The following is a 16,191-nucleotide window of genomic DNA, read 5'->3' on the forward strand; positions in this document are numbered from 1 at the left end:
TACAAACCTCCTCTGGCTAGAAATGAGACACAGAAGGCTACAAGGACCTTACTCTCCATTGCAAAAAGTAATCAACGTTCACCTGAATAATGAACCCTAAATTGTAAAGCGCAAGGTAATTTATTGAACTCAAATAATACACAAAAGTTACTGTAACCTCCATGCTAATACAAATGCCAGGCTGAAGAGATACTGACCACCAGACTGACATTAACCAAAGCATGAAGCTTTAGGAGAGGTGGGGAAATTGCATTTTAAGGCTAACTCTGCTTACGTAATGCAATTATGATGTGCAATAATAGGTGCTCCAAAACCCCGATATAAAAGAAATCTTGGGTTCTAAACTAAAAAGGTCAACAACACCAGAACAGGCTGTTCTATAATCCAGCTCTACCATTTTTTCTTGCTGTGGAATAGAAGTTGATTTAAAAAGCACAGGGTTTTCAAGTCCTACTCTATACAGAAACTGGAGGCTTCTCCACGACGTGCTGCTTTGAAATGGCAGTAGTGGCATAATTACATTATCGATGTAACTTACACTCTGTAAGGCCCAATCGTGTGAAACAAAGAGCCATTTACATAAATCTTCCACTAAATAGCAGGCTCTATTACCCCAGTATTTAAACAGAAATAGACTCAATTTCCTACACAGCACAGTAAAAGAAATAACTTTACAAGTCTACAAGCAAATGTAATGGCTAGGAGAGCCTAACAGCCACAAAAATAGTGTTTCCAGCCAGCCACAGCCTCCCTGCAAGGCTTCCATTCCCCGGGGACGCCAAAGCTAACAGCAGCAGAGAACAAAGAGATCTCAGCCTGGCTGGTATTTCAGCCCTGCAGTAACTCAACCCCTGAACCCTCCTCCCCAGCACCACAGGCAGAGGAATCCCACCCCTGTCTGAAGGGCTCCCACTAGCCCAAGGGCTCCAGCCCTGCCCCGCGGTCCCCTCGCCCGGGAGCGCAAACGCAAACTGCCCTGCGTCACCTCTCCTGCTCGGCAAGGGCACGGGGCAGGCGCCGCCATCCCTTCCAGCAAGTCACGCGCGACACCGGCTCCAGCATCCTCACGCCCAACTCCTTGTGTTGGGCCGCAGGACGGAGCAAGGACTTCCAACATTGGCATCGCCCCGAGAGAGGCGGCTACGAACGCGCTGCTGACCCAGGGTCATGCCCAGACGCCGCAGCTCCCACCACGCGCGGTTCGGAGAACACAACCGCCGGCCGCGCCGCAAAGGGCACCCCCGCACCGGGAGAGAGGACTCGGGGAGCCGAGACCGGGACGGGCCCCGGGCTACCGACCCCTCAGCCTGCGCCTGCAAACCAGCACCGGGCAGGCTGGCCAGGAGCGCAGTGCAGCCAGAATCCGGCCGGGGCGTCGAAGGGCAGCTTTCCTGCCTGTGGGACAGGCCAAGGAGCCCAAATGTCAGAGCTTCGGGGGCAGAAGCGACATCCCGCAAGCCGTTCCCGCTCCCAGCTGGCGAGGAGGGAATGCCATCTTGTGGTGCAGGCTGCGAAGGCACGGCTGTGCGGGCAGCGGCGTGGGCAATGCCGGGGTGCGCTGCCTGTCCCCCCCCCGCGCTGAGGCCGAGCAGAGCACGGGTCCGCGGGCACTGCCCCAACCTGGTGTGTGCGGAGCTGCCGAAGGGTCCTCCCGGGAGGGGACCGGCACGACCCCCTCCTCATTCTGGCAACGCGTGAGCAGAGGAGACCCCGAGGCCTGCCCGCTTACTTGACGCAGGAGCAAATCTCACCCCTCGCCCCGCCTGGGGACAATCTTCACGCCTTGTCTTCGTTCAGCCCTTCCCAGACCGCAGCCGACACATAAGCTGCATCTCTGACTGCACCCAGGGAAGTGCAACTCTAACTCAAAATGCTATACTTTTAGGAAAAAGAAACAGTTATCCAGATGAAGCGTGCGCACTTTTCTTAAAAAAATTAAATAGTTCCAATGAGTTCCTGTAGTAAATTTCTTTCCAGATTGATTTGCTTATTTTAAAGACATTTCTCCTCCACCACACTAAGAGGACCCCAAACAAAGAGCTGGCAGCAGAAGCCACGAAGCTGACTTTGCCTTTAAGCTATCCACAGCTTTGAAATTACTTTTTTCTACCCTGACTGCTGGTCGTGAGTGTTTTCTGAAGATGTCAGAGCCTGTTTTACAGATGCGGAGCTGCAAGCGGTACCAGCAAACAGCAGTTTGGAAGCACTGAGAGCTCTGCACCCAGGAACCCCCCGGCACCCCAGCACAGGGGGTACCCGAGCGGTTAGGGGGTTACCCCTCATTTCACACCTACTGGAATTGAAGCACTCCATCCTCCACTTGCAAAAACCTGACAATTAAAATTAGATAAAGAATTCCTGTGCTTTCATTCAGTCTTCCCGCAAATGTATTGATTGTTTTCTACAAATAACAACAAGCAGAATTGATTGCATTAGTCATTACTCTGAATCCAGGGAATTAAGACCCCCACTTACCTTTCCTAACTGGAATGTGTACGATCATTCATCAAAAACAGCAGTTCCTAACCACAGCGATGTTTCTTAGAAGTTATTTGAGGGAAATAGCAGGCCTCCAAAAGCAGCACCGTGTTTAGCAGCAGAGTGAAATCACTGCAGGTTACACATGATTTGTATAAAAATGAAATATTTCAAAGCAATGAAGGGCTGGTTTTACATGCAAGATCAAATGGAGCCCACATAAATCAAAATGACAGCTTCAAAGACTTGCAAAAAATAATAATATTTAAATTCATAAGTATTCTGATTCTTTCTTTTCTAACTGCAAGGAAATGAAGCAGTGATGCTGCAAAATCAGCTAAACCTTTTCAGATTCCTCCACTTTGTTATTGGTTTGGAAGTGTGGTGGTTGTGAATAAACGTAAATTAAAAAAAAAAAAAAGTCTAGCAAACCTACTGCACAGATTACTTGCTGTGATAAAGATCGGTAAATACAAAAGCCTTTCACACACAGATACGCTTATTTCAAATACAAAACAATTTGTCATACTTGAACTAAATGTTTGATTTACAGTTCCCGGGCTCACTTTAAAGCAACACCTGCACTAACCTAAAAGCCACCCCAGCAGAAACTGCTGTCCGTTCTAGCAGGCTCGGGCCCTGGGCACAGGGCAAGACACCCCTCGGCTCCGCACCCCACAAAGGTCTAACCCGCCTGGCTTTCCTACAGCCTCAGTAAGGCAGCGGCTCTGCCTGGGGACCAGCCACGCGAGCCCAGGCACATCGGACGGGTATGACCGAAGTTAGTGCCCCTTCTTCCAGCAGGATTCCTCCTCACCGACATCGCAGCTGTCCGAAAGGTGTACTCGGCGGAAAGAAAGCAGCCCTTGCAGACCGCCATCCATCCGACCCACCCAATACATCCCTCAAGGTCGTGCTCTGCCAGTGCCTGCCCTCCCGCACCGACCACGGAGGGGCCGTTCTCTCTAGAAACACGTGGCAAAGGCAGAATATTTTCTAGCATATTTCTGAACCGACATACAAGAACATACACCCCAATATCTGATGTAGCAGGCTGTCCCTCTGATTACCACCTATTTCTTACTGATTCTACATAATGAAAGCAGACGACACACCTCTGCGGTAAGAGCACATTTCTAGAGAAGCTGGGTGCAATTCTGCTGCAGAATACAGGAATGTTTTAAACCTAACCCGAGAGATGCACAAGAGGGAGGGGAGGTCAAAAAAAAAAAAAAAAAAAGCCCATACTGATACCTTCCACAGTCCGAGTGACTTCTTTGCTCCATCCTCAGAGATCATAAATTGCAGCTGATACACAAAATGCCCCAGTCGAGGCAATAGGGGATTTCTGTTTGCCAAGAGATGTCTTGGCACAAACATGCCCTTGAAGAACCCCAACTGCTTTGGCTTTGGTCTCCTCTGAGAGCACAGCTGGTTGCACCTTCCCACCCTATTTTGTGACATAACAACATTCAAAGGTTCAACTTGCAGAGTCGCAACAGAAAGAATGAGTGCAGGAGCCCTGAAGTCAACTTTAACTATGGCATTTGAGTAACTATGGCAATTATTTTTTCAATCATAGTAAATTCCTGGTTAAAAGCATGTGATGCACTTTGCTGCCACATACAAATGAGGATTATTTTAACCTTTCTGCTCTGCGCTTCTGGCTGTCATAATTAGCCTCACTATTCACCTCCAACTGCCCTTCTCAAGTCATATGGAAGTATACTACAGAATACAATTCCCATTTGCATTTCTACTCTGGTTCAAATCTTTCACAATGAAAAGCACTAACTCTGCTTCTCCTCTCACCTCTAATTGCCAAGCAGTCAAGAAAATCAGCAAAAGCTGGCCCTGCCTTCTCTTTTCCAAGTTTGTTCAGTTTTCAAATGAGTATTTCGGAGCACATCCATTGGTTAGCCATAGTGTGGCAGTCTAAACTACATGGTTAGCAAATTTGACTGCCCAAGCTTGCCAAAGATACAGCTTGGGATTTCTGCTGCACGGCAAGAGAAAAAAAATGTTTCCTTTTTTGCCCCCCACCCTTTTGGGTTTTTTTAAAGAAAACCTTAAATGCATCTTTTCCCAGTCCTATTCTAGTGCAAAGAAAGAATAGCTGTAGATGGTTAACAGAAACAGAAGACTCCAGACTAAGCATCTTTGCCTGTATTTACTGTTCAAAGTTCTGGCACTTCGGCTTGTGAGGATATTTTCGGTCTTTCCCCTGTAAAAGAATTTCACATACATGACAGTTTGGTTTTCAGTACGGGGCATGACACCACTACAGGGATCTAATTCCATTTTGTACTGAGCCATCAAACACCAGAAAAAAATTAGGCAGTCAGTTACATCTTTTAGAGATTCACGTATCTCATCAGTCATTTCCTCATGAGATGGACGCTATAGACGAGAAGCTGACCGCTCCGAGATTGCGTGCAGAAGCCTGGTAACTTCAGCAAGCCCAATGTCGTCTTTACAGGCTTTCAGCAAACAGGAAAAACTTGTTATTTCTCGGTAGAAGTGCAACGTATTGTCTTCCCCTCCTACCCTAACCCATAAAACCAATCCAGTTTTTAAGGATCTGACAATTTTTAATAAAAGGTTACTTAGCATGAGGCATTCTCTGCCTCCCAGCGCCTGGGACGGCAGCAGCAGGAGCAAGGCTGCACACCGCAGGTCGTCACGCCACTGCTGATGAATTAGAGTCGTTGGGACTGCCTTGGCTGCAAGCAAGCGCACGGGGCTTTGCTCTGCCGCCGCACCGGCCAGGTCTGCCCGGGGCATTCTCACCGCAGCAGAACGCCGGGCAGGTTCAGCCACAGGACGCGGCCCCACGCGTTCAGCCCAGTTCTGCTGTGCATCAGCCACACAGCTGCCCGGGTGCCAGAGCTCGCTGGGCTTCTCTCAAGCGGACATGCTCCAGGTTCCTCTTGGCACTGCCTTTGTCAAAGACAGACCTCTGCTAACAGGAGATGGAGAACTGGCAGCTGGCTGAGACAAAAAAAAAATAATCCTTCCTTGTGTTTTAAGCTGGTTGCATCAAGGATGAATTTAGCCCGAAGCCAACATTTGTTTAAACATCTTGTCCTGCTGAGAACATTCGCAAACCCATGGGGTTTTGTGCCAAGGAAATGCCCTGCGCTATACAGCTGCTTGCTTCTGCCGTTAATGTTTAAACACACGCGGTCAAAACAAATATAATGGAGCCTGTTCTATTCTTCACCTTGGTGTTCACAAAAACCAGCCACAGCTAGAGGGCAAAAGCCCAGCATCAGCTTGTAATAAAGATTTGAATTCATCCCTGTATCTGTGCTACTGTTCAAAGGAAAACACCAACAAAGAGGACAGTTTTGATGCGCAGCTTGGAGCTTGGGTCTGAGAGACAACAGCGCTCAGAAGGAAAATTTAGCAGGACGCTGTTTTGCTAGGAGCAGACGCACCACAGAAACACTGTTTACCTGCCATTAACACAGCCTTCTGCCGCTGCAAAACATTTTCACTTTAAAGCCTACTTAAAAGTCTAATGATTGTTGCGCTACTAGGCCAAAAGCCGTACTGCGCCAAGCAGCGACGCAGGGGTCAGCATCCTGCAAGGACAGAAAACCAGAATTCATTTCTACCCATCCGATCTTTCCTTCCAACAGATCCCAGCCACCACGGCAGAGCCCCTGGAAGGGCAGGTGCTGCCGTCCCGGCTGCGCGCTCCCCGTGGGCCACGGGGCAGCCGTGCCGTGCCGTACCCCCGCCGCGTCCACCGCGGCGCAGACACCGGCACACGCCGCCCGTGGAGCAGAGCCCCGGGGCAGCAAGCAGGACTCGGTGGCTTTGTTTACCGCACCCGCGTCCCCTCTCGCACCTTCCGCCCGCAGCACGCTCCGCAAGCAGGGGTTAGTTAGGCCGTCTTCTGGCCAAGAAGAACGGCCTCCGGCTTTCCACCGCAGCCACGGCCCCGCCCGCCCTGTTCCCCGCACCGGGGCCGGCACCGTCCCGGCACCGTCCCCGCTGGGCAGCCGCCACGGGCGGGGCTGCCGGACCCAGCCCGGGCACCGCGGGGAGACCGCTCTGCTCCGCTCCGCTCCGGAGACTCGTACGTGACCGGCACGCAACCAACGCCTCGGGCACGGAAACGCAAGTTGTCACCTAAGCATGAAAACAGCTCTGATAAAGAGGAAAACCAAGCTTTCGGCTGCGGGAGGGGCCCGCGGGCCCACAGGCCGCCCCCCCCGCCCAGAGCGGGACCCTGCTTGCGCCCGGCTACGGCGACGGGACAAAGGCGGCAGCGAGGCGGGTTTCCGCGCGCCGGCGCGGCGTTACCCACGCCGGTTTTCTCTCCCACTGACACAAGATTTACGGCTTTCCACGCAGCCGCCGCGCAAGCAGGACCGGAGACAGGCCGCCGAAGGGAGAACCGGGGCAGAGCCAGCGGTTAACGCAGGAACGAGCGGCTAAGCTGGGCGGCTCCGGGGAAACCCCGCGGCCGGGCCCCCCCCGCCGCCGCCGTGAGGCGCTCCTGCCCCGGCAGGGCGCGGGCCGGCCCGGTTACCTTGCGGAGGTAGCTGGCCACCACCTGCTCGAAGGGGTACCGGTACACGCGGTGCACCTCCACCGTCACCCCCATGGCGGCCCGCGGCCCTGCCCCGGCCCCGCTGCCTGCCCGCCCGCCCCGCCCCGCGGGCCCGCCGCGGGCCTGCCTCGCCCCGCCTCGCCACCATCTTGTGTGCGGCCGGCGGGGCCGCCGCCCCGAGCCGAGCCGCGCCGGGCCCCGTGCCGCTGGAGGGGTTCCGCGGGCCAGCAGCCGGCGGCAGGCCGGGCCCCGGGGCCGCCGCGGGTGCGGAGGAAGGAGCGCTGCGGCTGCAGCCCCCGGCCCTCAGCCCTGCTCCCGCGGCGGCGGTGCCGCCTCACGGCCGGGCTGGGCGATGGCCCCGGGCGGATTCGTTCCTCCTCAGGCTGGTACCAGAGCCGGGCCGGACGGGGGCTGCAGCCGGGGTCACGCCTCACGCCTTCGCGCCCCGCCGTGTGCCGCCGGCCGAGAGCCTCTGGCTGCAGTGGAAACAAAACCAGCGGCGTGGTAAAAGTAGCCCACTGCCTCGACAGCGGCCTTGCCGTGATACTTTAGGAAGGCCCACACCTCTTCTTCGTGCGAATAAGCGAGCATTTACTGGGTAATCCAAGTCAGAGTATTCCCAAAAATAAAACGAGCGCGTTTGAAGTGGAGGGGGAGCCGGTGCCCCCAGCGCTGCTCTGACCCCGTCGCTCCCAGCCCCGCTCCAACGCTGCGCACGGACGAGGCCGGCGGTGCCCAGCCCGCTGCGGCCGGGCTCCTGGCTGCAAGCATCGCCCCAGTGATGTGTCGGGAGGAACGGGAGTAGCTGACGCAGCCAGGAGGGGTAACGGTGGTTGAGAAACATCGTAATTACCGAAGAACAATAAATACTGATTTTATAAATGCATACTTGCATCTGGTTTTATTGTAAACATTAAACTATCGGGCAACAATTTTGCCTGGTTGCTTTTTTCTTATCTTAAGCCGGCGAACTTTTAAACAAGCCCAAAAAACTATGAGATCAAACAGGTCAAATTGGAGGGAAGAGGTCCGCTTGACAACAATTTCTGATCTGTGAGGTCTCATCTGCCCTCAGTGAATACCCAAAGGACTACATTTTTTCATGTTGCAGATCCTGATACGATAAATGAAGCCAATCAAGTATCGGCTATAGATGTATGCACTTTTTTTGAAAAATAAACCCTCGGTACCCACTGAACAATTTCAGCAGGAGACATACGGAAGTCTAAGAGCTAAACCGGCGTTATTTCTAATCATTTAAGTATTGCAGAGAACTCTTACAACCTACCATAGGAAAATAGAAACTTGGCCATAAATTACCCTGTCTAGGCTTGCAACCCCAGCATGAAGTACATGTGAGCAGTCTCTTAACTCATCAGAGTCTCACAGGTAATATGCGAGTTAAGGCTGCATTAACATTACTCATGAATATAAAAGGTAATAGGTTAATGCTCTGGGGAAAAAACACCGTTTCCCCTGTTTGCCTCAACCTCTTGAAGCCCCTCTGTTCTGTGCCACCAGTGGCAGCTTGCAAGTATCCCACATCATTGCTTCACCTCAACTAATTAGAGTTTACCTTCTGCTTATTACAACGTGGGATTAATATTAAGCAACAGAAGTCCTGCTCACCACCAGCCTGATCCTGAAAAGTGCTGAGCATCGTAGAGAGGAATTTTAGTTCAGCACTTCCTCGTAAGTAGGCTAAAAACTTAGGAACATCTATTTATAATAATAAATTATTGTACATTTTTTATAGCTCCAGGTTTGGGAAGGGTTTTCAGTTTTTTCCCATAAATCAGACCCCAAAGGAATCACTGTGTCCGCTAAAGCAGATGTAAGAATCTGCAAAATCTTGGGGAAATGCTTGTGACACTGCAGGGCAAGTACACAGTTAACTACAAAAGACAGTGTAATTTTAAAACGTTCAGCAAGTTAAAACCTAGGGGAGGCACTGCTCTGCTGTTGTTATACAAACAGACTTTACACCCTGAAATGTTAGCAACGTGCCCAAACTGCACCTACTTCTGCCGGTTTTAAGGATGTTACTGGAGCATCTGGTGGGTCAGGACCTGGCTGTGCCAGGCACCACATACCTAACTGTGGGACAGTGCCAGCAAATGCAGGCTGAGTTCCAGATGCCAGAGACATTTACGCAGGTGCTTAACTTCCGAATGCTGGTAATTTCCTCTAGCGTTGGGCAATATGTTCACCCTGCAGACCCTGGGGTCTGGGCTGATTCAAAAGTTAGGTATATGTGGCAGACAAGAGGGACAGTCAGTAGCAGAGGTGCAGAATTCACATTTACGGTGAGAGGTGTATAACGTGCCTCTCCCATCTTTTAAAAACCTGTCATTATAGCGAGGCTGCTTGAGGGTTAAATAATTCAAAGTTTTCAACCAAATATTGCTGCGGTGCTTGTAGCCTGCTGCAGAGAAGGTGGTCCTGATCAGGCAGCACAGATCTGGCAGGGCTGCAGGCCACTTTCGTTGCAAGCCGGACATCGGAGAGCCCTGTAGGACTCTCTGAATCTGTTTGCCAGCATTGAAAACTTGCTTCCATGGCACAGTGAGCAAGGAGCAGAGCCTGACCCTTTACACTGGGAACAACCGTGTTCAGCATCTCCTTCCTGAAAGAGACAGATCACAAAAAAAATCTGTTACTGGATACCAGACACCAAAGTCAGTAACATACTTGGAAGAGGGAAATACTGTCTTCTGGTCTTCTAAGTAATTGCTGCTCCTGACATGACACTCTGCCAGTAATATTCAGTTCTCTACAGCAAGATCTTCAAGAAAAAGGCTCCCATATATCTGGGGACAATTTGTGGATACTTCTAGAAAATGAGAAGTTAATGTGACTGGGCTTATAACACAATACTTTCAAATTCATCTTTCTTCTCCTGCAAAGGCCTGCATAGCTCCACCCATCTTCCTGTCATTTCTTAACACATCCATCTTCTCAGCTCTGTATCCTCAGTTTTGAGCCATGCTTCATTTCCTCAAGCATTTCTCCTCACCCTCTCCCCCCCGAATCCCTCATCACCGACACGCACAGCTTCTTTCAAGCTGTGCCTTGTGCCTGCAACTCTCTCCCAGGGTGCCAGACAGCCTCTTTCAAATCCCATCTTAAAATTCAGTGCTTCCACAGAGCCCAGAAATTATTAAATATCTGCATCAGGAAGAACGTAGCACAGCGTAGGTTCATTCTTTTGATGTCAGGTTCAGAGTCCTGCATCATTGCTGTGCAGCAGTTCTACTTTATGTGGCACTACAGAATGAGGTTTTAACTAAGACATGGGGAGGTGGTGCCAGATATGCTTCGTATTGGTGCCTGCTTCTGAATTTGATAGTCCAAGTTAATTGACTTCTCAGAAGAATAATCTTCCTGTGGTTTGGTCATCTTTAAGTGAATGTTCATAATACCAGTGTATAGAAAGTCCAGAATTATTCTAAAAAATTATAGGTTTATGACCTTCAGGTTTTACTTTTTATTCCCAAACATCAAGGAGAACGGAAGTACTTTGCCGAGTTCTTCCAAGGTTAACAAATTTCTCTGGAACAATGCCTTACAGGAGCTGCTGTCCTTCTCTAAAGTGCGCTCCTCCAGCGAGGGCGACTGGAGGAAGGCGATCAATTACCTTATAGAGGTCCTTTTCAACATATATTCCCCCAAAGGCCAGAAGTGATTTTTTGATGACTCGGATAGGCGTCTGCCGGTAGATGGGATGAATCTTGGCTTTTCTGTTAAAGCCGCCTTTCTGAAAATCAAGTTTATTTCAAAACTGACAAAGGCCAAAATTCCTACTTAGTTTCTTAGGGCTGTTTTCAGTTTTCGTGGGGTCTTTCTGGAATTGAGCCGTAAGCAAGGCTCATGATTGCAGAAGGACCAAGGTAATCTGCACTCAGCACAGGCCGGTCTCAGATCTGCAAAACTGTAACGCTTCATATTTGCCCTGCGCGACAACATGATGTTTTGCGGGATCAGATTATGGTCAGACTAATTGGGATTCTGACCAACAAAGACTAACCTGTGAGAAAACAAGTGGAAGGCACAATCTTATTTCAGCTGATACTAAAATTTTAGCCTCCGGCAGTCTCAACCACAGAGCAGCTGTGTTTAGCCTTGTCAGGCTGGAGAAACTCCGGCCTGCTCTTATTCCACTGGGAGACGGTGACGAAGGATGGACCTATGCCAAGCTACATCAACATCAGTGATCTCCAGAGGAAGACTCAAGTGGGAGATGTGAGCATCTGGAAACAGAACAGCTGTCCCCAGAGCGCAAACTGCAGTGCAGCACTGATCGGTTATCTCCTGAGTGGAAACGGGAACAAAGTGATGCTTTTAATGCAAATTTAGTTAAGTGCCGATACAGACATAGATGGGGCTTGGGCAGGAATACTCAGTGGTCCAACCAGGGCTGTAATACCCAAAAGCCTTAGAGGAAAAGCAGCATTTTACGTTTTCTCTTACCTGTGCATACTGGTTGCAGGCAACCTTTTTTTCCACATCTTTTTTATGTCCACCACCAAATCTTTCTTTCCTTTCCCGGTATATGAAGGCCCAGTCATTTATTCCCTCAGTCTGGATGATTCTTCTCATGAGCTCTTTCTGGTCCATTGGTGCACGGATGATTTTCAGGTTATTAGTGTAGATTATGATCTTGCCAAAATCTAGAATTGGGGAAGACTGTAGAAGGATCTTATCAGTGTCTCACCTGTGTAAATTCACTGTACAAACACTGATGATCCCTGGGTTTCCAGAAGAACATCCCCTCCACCCGGTCATCTGCTCAGCTGGCTCTGCAGCACAAGCCAGCTCCCCACCACCGCCCAGAGCAGAACAGCGGTGGAGAGACGGCCCTAATGGGCTATGGGATCAGACGAAGACTTTGGGTCAAATCTTGGGAGCCTCACTTTAATGTCATGTTCTGGATGGGGAAAGCTTTCTGGGATGTAAATTCTCATTCCAACCCATACGCAAGAAAAAAAGAAGGCACAATTCTAAGAGCAGTGGTGTTGACATACATGGAAGAGCAACCAACCTCTGCACTGGGGACTGACCTACATTTCTTTGAAGGTTGAATAGTTGGAGGGTGGGGGGTGTGGAGAGGGGTTTTCATGTTTTTGGCCAGAAGTAGAAATTCCCCATGATGGTGACCTATTCTGCAGTCTTTGATGGGGTTTTTCAGACTTAAAAGAAAGCTTTTCTTTGTATTTTATTAATGCTGGCAAAAGGGTCACATGATAAAAACAACCCCTCATTATCTAATGCTAAATTGTGTTCCTAACAGTGAGGAGCCAGTCTAAATAACCATCTCTGGGCACACTTGAATTTGTATTCTTTTCTAATGATTTTGAAGCTAAACTTGGTATGGTCAAACCTTTCTCTGAAAGCAGCATTTTGCTTACCTGGTCCCTTTTTCCCTCTGTACTAGGTATCATATGGCAGTTACCATAGCCCATTGTTTTACACGCTTCATATTTTGCTCTGTTTAAGTATCTGTGTTAAGAAGCAATGCAAAAGGAGATGTTCTCCTAGGAAAATACCCTGCCAGAGTCACATCAGGTGATGTGAGCTGGCTGATGGCTCACCTGGCAATTGGGCACCTGCTTCTCTATGGGGAGAAGCAGGGGGTGGAGGGGAGGCAGGTGAGCACAAATCCTTACCATTTGCAGGAGGCTTTAAAAGCCTCGTGTTTGTTACACAGACACACTGTCTCCAAGTACCAAATGCATGTTGATACAAAACAAAACCAGTACTGGATAGTGTCATTACTCAAGGTATTTATGGTTAGGGAAACTAGGGAATAGAGATGAGCGTTACCCAAGAATGCAGAACAAATTAATGGTATGGATAAGATCACATTAGTGCTCTGTCTTCAGGCAGGAGACATTCATCGTGGTTTGATATTTTCAGTTAAACTAGATGTCCAGTGTATCTACTAAATATAGTTCAAATATCAGCCATCTGGGTTTCCTACACGCAACTTTGATTAGCACCAAGAATTAATAGACTTTTAACATATTCAAATCAAGGCCATAAAAAGCATTTTATACTTTTTAAAGCACTTCAGTCTCTTTAGTTGTGCAAGTGCCAGAGGACATTCCTTATTTACCAAAGACCACAATGGATGACAACACAACTTTCTTTATATCGCAGCGGTTGGCGTACTTGAGTGACCTCACATTTCTCTCTGGAGACACACTCAATTCTTGACCTTTCTGCAAGCAGTTGGGGCACCACCACCAAGCAGGTGCTGCAGGACTGGGGCAGTGTGCAAGGGAGGGACTGGACAACGGGCTGACTTGTTTGCTGACACTGACTGCTCGTTGTTCTGTCTGAACTGGATTGGAATGAGCCATCTCCCAGGGAAAGGCCTGATACAATTCAGCAAGCCAGCTTACCTCACACAGTCTTCCTTTATATCTTCTTTTCTCTGAGCAGACTCACCTCAAGTTTTAGAAGTCTGCTGATTATATCAGTATAATGTACTCCGTTTAGAGTTTGCGTATCGGTGTGACGTGGCTGTGTTATCAATAGTGCCGATATGCCACCATTGTTATATGAATTGTTTAGTTGGTACATCTAGATTTGATAAAACCAAATAGCAGTAAAAGATACATAAATCTAATTCGACAGGGTAAGAAAATGAACATAATCCCTGTGTATTAATCAATTTAACAAATTACACATGTACTGGCTTTTTATTAGGACTAAAGAGACACCTCTATATCAATGGCATTAATTAAACGTTAAGAAAATATCCAGTGAAACTAAGCTGGGATTTTCAAAGTAGCCGAAGGGGAATTCTGACTTGCCAGAGGATGCGGATGCCTCATTCGGAGGCTCGCTGGTACACTGCCGGTGGCACTAACCTTTTTGCCAGCTGAAGTCATGCAACTTTAATGCTTTAAACATAACTAATTAAGATAATATCCACCTTACATTTGACTGCTTCAGATGCATTAGGACTACTACATATAGATATTGATATACATGGAAATGTTATACATCTTATGCTACAAAATGGACAGATGCAAATCAAGCCAGTGAGAAGATGGAGCAGAGCTAGCAGATGCTGTTCACTTCCTGACTGCACTGCTGCAAAACATGCGCATCCTGCCATTTGCAGAGTAAGCAGAATACAGAATTTGTGGGATAAAGGCTGAAGACTTACAATCACCCTTTTAAAATCCTGGGCTGACAAAACTGACTTTTTTTTCTGAATGAGGTTCCAGTTTGAGATTCCCGTTACCAATATTACTGTAAAAACAGTTCAGTCTGAAGTTGGTTTCCAAACAGCTTGGCAGCCCTAGGCTGGACACTACTTACCCTGCAATGACTGTCGCTTGACTGGTAGTCACTGAGGAGAAGCGAGTTACTGGTGAGACTGTATTTCTTGTCCTCTTTGAATATGCTGATCCGCTGGGCAGTCAGCTTGGCTGGCGAGTAAAACCTGTTTTCTGGCATTTCCCCGGCCCCACAGAAATGGTCCCCTGGCTCAAAGCTGTGGCGGAGAAAACGCCGAGAGTGCTCTTTGGCTGGGGGCTCGAGTTCCTGCCCATCTTCATAGACTTGTTTTAACACTCGCCCGCTGTAAGCTGACGATATTTTGAACCTCACTTTGCGGGGTCTTCCCTCATGCCGCTGATTGAGTTTCTTCTGGTGCTCATCCATTATTAGGATTTCAAGCTGCAGGTCCTGGAGATTAACTCCAAGAGCTTTGGGTCCAAAAGAAAACTCTCCCCAGCTTCCCCCAACCACACAATGCATAATTCAAGGTTTCTAGTAGTCCCTCTCATCTTACAGCAAAACCGACACCACTGTATTAAATATTGATAGATATTCACAAAGAGAAAATATCGATGGTAGTGAAATGTAAGGCAGGTTGGTGAATGGTGGACAGGCTGGCTTACCACAAGAGGAAAGGAGTTAACTTGGGGAGGATAGGATTAAATAGGAAACTCTGCCCGTGTTCTGAAACCATGGAAATGTTTCTGCTATGTGCTGTGATAAGAACTACCCCAAATACACCATCCCAGCAGCTTTTCACAATTTTCTGACAAGGTGAGAAGTTAAAAAGACAAGTTCACAGAAAAAGCAATCCAGCTTCACAAATAGCAAATGTGAATAATTCCTCTTCCATTCTTGTGCCGAAACCCTGAGAGTACAAAGCTCCATTTCATTTTAATCCAAATGTGTTCCTCTACAGGTTGGTGGAGATCTAATTAAGATTTTCTCTCTCTTTAGCTTTCAGTCCCTATTTGTAATTCTTGCTGCCTTTCAGGGCCTTTTGACCATTCTGGGTTTGCTTTTCATTTTTAAAAGACAGTCACCTACTGAGAGCCACCAGAGGCCCAATCCTCTGCTCGCTTGCAGTCCCTTGCATGTGCTCAAGGAGCACAGAAAGCACAGCTATTCTGATTCAGTCCTTTTCTCTCCCGGTAGGCAAAGCAGAGGTTTGCAGAGGTGCAGAGCAGAAGGGGATGGGGCCCCAGGTTATCCTGGAAAAGAAGAGACGGCAGCAGTAGGCAGGTCTCTGCTTGGCACAGCAGCAGCTCTGCAAGGTGCGGGTTACAGCCAGCCTCGCTCAGTGTCTAACTGAGGGATTTAATTCCTCGACACTCACACAAACCTCCATCCCGACTGCAGCGAGCAACGACCCAAGTTACCTTCCCATGACAGCCCATCGCTGGAAATCCCTGCTGGTTACCCCCAAACTGATGCATTACTGGCGTGTGCTTTGCCACTCTGTTAAAGTAGGGATTTGCTCACTCACCCATCCCCAGCTCTGCACTTCAGGCTTATCTTTCCTTTTGAGGGAAAAAATGAAGGGTATGTTTAGTACAAAATGCATCAACGGGGTAACTGCTGTCTGGGTTTTAAACAACTCCTAATACCCACTTGTATCAAGCACATGCAACAGGAGTTAAAGTCTCTCTTCTTTCAAGTTTCAAGATTTCAGTAAATTTCCACTATTAAATGCAGTTTCACTAAGTGGGACTTAATTAAACTAAGCTTTCTGCCTACATCCTGCCAAGGCTATCTTCTTCAAAACTGGCACTTTTAAAGCTTAATATTCTCAATAGATTAATTTATTATGTTTATTAAAAGTTTGTTTGTGAAATACTAGGACGACAGTTTAGAAG

At 48.5% G+C, this 16,191-nt stretch overlaps 2 protein-coding genes across 9 annotated transcripts in view; both read right to left on the reverse strand.

Annotated features, from left to right (window-relative positions):
- PRELID2 (PRELI domain containing 2) overlaps positions 1-7,123 on the reverse strand; it is a 28,399-nt gene extending 21,276 nt beyond the window's left edge. For 2 of the 8 annotated variants that reach the window (XM_029998499.2, XM_041119363.1), the window contains exon 1: positions 7,022-7,123. In XM_029998499.2, the coding sequence (XP_029854359.1) occupies positions 7,022-7,096 (75 nt within the window). In that variant the 5' untranslated portion in view covers positions 7,097-7,123. Of the gene's footprint in view, positions 1-3,732; positions 5,470-5,936; positions 6,066-6,334; positions 6,360-6,818; positions 6,963-7,021 lie in introns of those variants that run through there. The other 6 variants (XM_041119361.1, XM_041119360.1, XM_041119365.1 and 3 more) reach the window with 6 other exon arrangements.
- A 708-nt stretch (positions 7,124-7,831) lies between these two features.
- Positions 7,832-15,823, reverse strand: GRXCR2 (glutaredoxin and cysteine rich domain containing 2). The gene is made up of 3 exons (XM_029998495.2): positions 14,375-15,823; positions 11,513-11,728; positions 7,832-9,668 (listed from the first exon to the last, which is right to left on the reverse strand). The coding sequence occupies exons 1-3, from the start codon at positions 14,813-14,815 to the stop codon at positions 9,489-9,491; spliced, it is 837 nt and encodes a 278-aa protein (XP_029854355.2). The 5' UTR covers positions 14,816-15,823; the 3' UTR covers positions 7,832-9,488.
- Positions 15,824-16,191: the final 368 nt, after the last annotated feature.

This window comes from Aquila chrysaetos, chromosome 22, assembly GCF_900496995.4.
Source record: "Aquila chrysaetos chrysaetos chromosome 22, bAquChr1.4, whole genome shotgun sequence".
NCBI classification, from domain to species: domain Eukaryota; kingdom Metazoa; phylum Chordata; class Aves; order Accipitriformes; family Accipitridae; genus Aquila; species Aquila chrysaetos.